Source organism: Nestor notabilis, unplaced genomic scaffold, assembly GCF_000696875.1.
Source record: "Nestor notabilis isolate BGI_N333 unplaced genomic scaffold, ASM69687v1 scaffold3975, whole genome shotgun sequence".
Classification (NCBI taxonomy): Eukaryota; Metazoa; Chordata; class Aves; order Psittaciformes; family Psittacidae; genus Nestor; species Nestor notabilis.
The window spans coordinates 14,266-19,814 of NW_009930503.1; the positions used below are offsets into that span (position 1 = coordinate 14,266).

Below are 5,549 nucleotides of genomic sequence, written 5' to 3' on the forward strand. Positions count from 1 at the left end.
GCAGCAGTTATGCTCTGCAAAGCACTTAGTACAAAGGCTTAGTGTGTGAGGTCTCCACAGCATCAATACTACAGCTAGTTTCAAGAGGGGACTGAGTCCTAGGTCTGTACGGGGCTGTGGGACCTTGGCTCACTGTGCAGTGAATCAAGAGGAGGTAGTATTAAGCTACATGCTCATCTTGAAATGCCCCAACTTCTCTCCGCTGCTGCTAACACAAAGGGTTCACATAGTTGCAATAAGTGCTAAAGCAGTTGTTAACTGATGCATTTCATCCAAAACTCACAAGCCAAGTTTCTTTTGAAAGAATCTCAACCATAAGGAACTGCTTATTACAAATTACAGTTACAAAAGACAGACAGCACCATAAATGTTTACATGTTGTCTCACTTCATTTGAAAGCATCCTAGCTCACACACCCCCCTGTCTCCACGTCCACCCCTGACAGCCTGAACTTCAATCAGCTTCAGCTAACCTAAAAAGCCATCCCAAAAGTTTAGGTCTTTGGTTGGTGTTGCTGTATAAAGGAATAAAAAGACAGTTGAATAAGTCAGCAACAAGCTTTCCACATATTCTTGTGCACAATGAAATACAGGGCTGAACAGCAACAGTCTACTCATTAAGCAAGAGATGTAATGAGTACCACCAGGCTAACACTGCCCAAAATAGCTGCCTCTTAGCAGCAAGCATTGCAAAAATCAAGGGGGCTCTAAGACAAACACAGAAACATGCTTGAAACACTCTAGTTCTAGTGCAGCTGAAGATCCTAAGGGTGCCATTCCTGTCCTACCAAACCTCAAAAAGCCCCAACCTTACATTACTGCTCCTGAATGCAAACCTTTTTCTCATTCAGAGACTTGAAACCAGTTTCAGGAGAGCACATGTTTAAATTTGCATCACTGGAACTTCCTCTCCTTTTTCAGCCAAAGCAACAACCAGGAACCAAAGAAGAACCAAAAATCAAATGAAGGAATTTGGCTGTCTGCTTCTCATTCAACTTTCAGAAACACTTAGATTCAACTTGCCTAAAAGACAGCCTCTGTTCCTCCCTCCAAAAAGCAGAACATTTTGTACCTGATACACATCAGTCCAACAAACGCATTTACACAATGATTGAGCAAGTAGTCCGTGAGTCCAGTTGCTTCAGCTGATTTGCAAACCCAGTGTTTCCATAAGCTAAAACCCCCCACAGGAACCCTACACATATGCTGGCAAGCAGAACACCATTAGAACACCACTAGAAGCTCTTCAAAACCACCAAGATAAAACCCTGAATTACAACAGCAAAGGAGAAGCAGCCTTGGTAGCACAAAAAGGCTTCTATCAAACCCAGGTAAAGCTGGATTATGTCAAGGCAGGCTCACAACATAGGCAGAAGCTCACTTGCTATCCCATTGTCATGATTTCCAGGTTAAGTGTCTCTAGTCAAGCTTCTCACTTGCAGAAAGCACACAGCGCCCTCCAGTGCAACACACCTGATCTCCAGGCACCAGCACCTGATGTGGGGGCACAGCCCTGGTTGCTAAGAGCATTCACCCAGCCATGTGCCATCTCTGCTGTGACTGCAAGAGGTAGTGAGAGCTTTTTGCTTCAATCAAGACCAAGAATTCAAAAGACTTCAGGAACTTTGAGATCAAGTCATGCCCAGGAGGCTTCACAGTGCAAAAAGAAAAGTGTCACTCCGAGTTACGGTATTAGGCAACAGCAATAAAATGAAGATTGTAAAAGGAAACTGGTAGAAAGTAGTGGAAAATCTTGGATTCAATGTATTCCCACCTCACAAAAGCTTCCAAAAAATAATGCTATCAATTTCTTGTGAGAGACAGCTTTTCTCTCCAAGAACATTGTGACTCTTAGAGCATCAGTAACTTCACAAGAGGTGGGAGGGGGGAGAAATCTTCTGTAAGAAGTAGCACTTCAATTACCTTTGCAGATACCTGAGGCAGGGAAATGGAAAGGACAGCTCTGGAGACACAGGGCAATGCTTAACACACTGTCTTTAGAGAGAGCATCATCCTCTTCAGTATACCCAATTACTTGTTTGAAAAGCCCCACCAGAAAAAAAGGCTTCTCAATGGGTACTTATTTTTTGTCCTTAAAAAAGCACCACATGTCATACAGTGACACTGAAATCAATTCTGAAGTTGCAACACTTTTCCAACTTGATGCAACAGGAACATTGAAAAAGTACTGCATTCAAAAAGAAAATAGTTAAGCTCATACAAAGTCTGGACTCAGCTATGCTCCTTGGTTTACTCCAATGAAAGCTATTTCGAACTGCAGCCAGATGTTGCTGAATGCCAGGCTAATTCCACAATATTCATTTGTGCATGGAGTGAAGCCTAGAGGCAAGGGCAAGATTCCATTTCCCAGGAGAGGTTTTGTGCTCTGCTCAAAGCATGCAGCTCTGCAAGGCACAGAGAAGGCAACGGGACCTACGTTTCATTTTCGGCTCCATTGGTCTTGTTCTTGCGCTGCTTCTGCTCGGTGCTGGCTGGAGGGGTCTGTCCCATTGCAGGTGGCTTCCGTTTTGCTAACATTTTTCGTTGTCTTTCTATTTCTTCCCGCTGGGAATTTATCCTTTCCTGTTGTCTGGAAGGAAGAGAGTAGAAAAAAAACCCCATGAAGCAGAGAACTAATGGTCTGTCCTTGGTTGTCTTCAGCATCTGTTCTTAACAGATTGGACCAATGACTTTCCAATCAGTTGTACTTGTAAGATTAGTAACTAAATATTTTTGTCCTGGAAAGGGGGATGTGCCAAACATCATGACTCATATTTTTAAAGGTATTTTTACATAAAAGGGGATTCTTTTTCCGGCCCACAGAAACCTTTCTGTAAGTGAAAGGCTTTATTCATGCAGTGGATATCCAAACCCTCACGGAAAAGCCAGGCATCCATGGGAATTCACTAACTTTCCACACACTTTTTCCTAGAAGGCTCTGTTCTAAATCTCAGACTTTCCAGCTAAAAGTGTTCCTGAAGTCTGGCACTGTCTGAGAAAGTATCCTTCTGCTTCAGGGGTGCACTTAAACCATCCTTAGTTGTCTAGAATATAACCAAGAGCATTCCCAATTTCACTACGAAAACAGTCTCTCCTCCAAGATAAAAGGACTATCTTAAAACATTTTCCAGGGATAAAAGCACTCTTGACATTTCAAGTCAAAATGACTGGAGCATTTACATATTTAATTCACTTTTTCTTTTTAAAGAGACTGAGACTGCAGGTAAATATTCCAGAAGTATTTCTTCCATGTCTTACAGCACTAACTAAGGAAGAATTATAAAGTCCTTAACCTGCACCTAACAAGAGCTGCACCTCCCTATCAGACCATGGAGAAGTGATATGATTTGAAAGGATCACACATAGCTCTCTAATACAATTAATTTGCCAAGTCCTACTTAAAGGTCTAGGCCAGGTGGGAACTGAGTGGATTATTTCCATTAACATCCTGCATAAAAGGGTCTCTGATCTTCATTTCCAGGTTTCTGCAGCCCCTTTGATCACTGTTACCAGGAGGCAAAAGAAGTTCAGTAGCATGGATTTTCTCTTTTAAGCTTCTCTACTTTCTACTTAAAGAGAAAAGCTAATTAGCCTTCATTGACCAACATATGCAAGGATGCAAATCAAATCGATTGACTCACAATATATGTGAGTATTTGGTCCACTCCTGTGCCCCAAGCACTGCACAGCCAGGTAAGTGAACTGAGATTACCCAACAGGGCAGCCTACTGCTTTCCAACCCAGAGGCCAACTCAAACAACCTTATTCCAGGCCAAGCCTCCAGAGGTTTAAGTGGAAACACATTTCTCACTTCGATGCCAAAACGTTCCCCATTGTCAGTAGCCGTGCTCCTATCTGATCCTTTCATGCACCAGTCACACCATTCTCACATTTTGACATGCAAGACATCACACACAACTGCTTAGCTTTTCTGTCTATGCCTCTGAAGTTAAAGACAAGTCTGTCTGCCCTCACTTGATGAGGTTCTGGAAGGCATAGCCATCTGTCCACTGCTCGGTGAAAGACGCCCCGTGCCGCACCGTGGTGAAGTGACCGAGCCTCAATCGATCCTGCATGCTCTTATCTCTGCAGGCCATCTTCTCCTGTTTTGACTGAAAACAGAACAAAACACATGTCAAAATAGAAGCCATAAATCAGCAGCTAAGAGCTGGGCTGTGCTTTAAATCACTACCAATTCTTCCCCCTTTCTATTGTTCCAGTACTGCTTACCTGAAACCCAGCTGAAAATCACTGGGTGCTTCACACTAGTTTGACAGGCATTTATTTGCCTCCTTTCTGACATTTCAGCCTCATTTTCCTTTCCCCATAATTGCCTGGGCAGCTCACCCCTTCTATGATAATTCGAAATCTGTCTAGCAATAGGATTAAAACTATCCCTTTGTAGCAGTAGTTTAGCCAGACTCCAAGCATGGTTCTGATTAGCCCCTTATTCACTCAAATGGGAGATGGAAAACAAAAATGCACCTTGAATCCCTGTTAAGAGTAAGATACAGTGACCAGCCAGCTCAGTCCTAGACTGGCACCACACCCAGAAGTGACACCATCTCAGTTAGGTCACCAAGGCATAAAAACTGGTGATGGTGTCTGTCTCAGAGTGTTTCTGGTTAAGTGAGAGGATATTTCCAAGGCCTGAGACAAGAGCAGTGAAGTTTCACTCAGTCAGGATTAAAGGTGAAGCAGCAAAGCTCCTCACTGGAGCTTTAGACCACCTATGTGGAAGCCAGGTCTACCTAACACCTAGCCCAGAGTTACAAATCTTCCCCGAAAGGGGAGTCCCATTCAGCCAAGAACAATCAGCTCTGTGTCAAAAATCAGCTCTAACAGACTGTATGTACTGGCCAGCACCCTGGTAGTTACACCCATCCAGTGCCCACAAACAATAGATGTAATCGGCCCACAGGTGAAAGAGCAATCAAAGCCCACATTGTTTAGCCATCAGGAAATCTGGAAATCTCTCAACACCAAAGCAGGCTGGACACTGGTAAAGAGCAGCCTGGCACTTTCCCCAGTGTCTTTAATCTGTTGTTTTGCGTGTTATACAAAGCAATGATCTCCAATTTTGCTGTCTGGAAGAAGGAAAGGTCTGAATCACTTGCCCATGTCACAGAGCATATCTGGCAATTTCACTGCACAATGGGATACTGCTCTTGCACTGCCAGAGCTGGACAATGTTGCTTTTCAGGTGTATGACTTTCCAAATCAAGTAATGCTTGCTGCATTTATAGCTCAGACTATTTCACTTTAGCACTCTCCGAGACTGAGAAATAACCAAGCCAAAGCATTCTGAGCCATTTCAGTCTTAATGACATGCCTATTTCCAAAGAAATCGGGATTCGAGAGAGAATTCCAGTTGTCTTCTATCACCAGAACAACAGGAGCAGGTTTTCACTGCTCGAGAGAAGAGAGAGAAGTTTTCAAGGACGTGAACTGTGACTGCAGAGATGCAAGTCCCCTGCTCACCTTTTCTATAAGCAGCTTCTTGCTCATCGTTACGCATCTATTCAACCGCTCTTTATAATTCTCCAGACT

The 5,549-nt window shown here is 43.4% G+C and overlaps 1 protein-coding gene across 2 annotated transcripts in view; it reads right to left on the reverse strand.

Annotated features, from left to right (window-relative positions):
* TLK2 (tousled-like kinase 2) overlaps window positions 1-5,549 on the reverse strand; it is a 38,866-nt gene that overhangs the window by 11,684 nt on the left and 21,633 nt on the right. For both annotated transcript variants that reach the window (XM_010015412.1, XM_010015411.1), the window contains 3 exons: window positions 5,481-5,549; window positions 3,975-4,111; window positions 2,437-2,589 (listed from right to left, as the gene is read on the reverse strand). The exon at window positions 5,481-5,549 is cut by the window's right edge and continues 66 nt beyond it. In XM_010015412.1, the coding sequence (XP_010013714.1) occupies window positions 2,437-2,589; window positions 3,975-4,111; window positions 5,481-5,549 (359 nt within the window). The remainder of the gene's footprint in view (window positions 1-2,436; window positions 2,590-3,974; window positions 4,112-5,480) is intronic.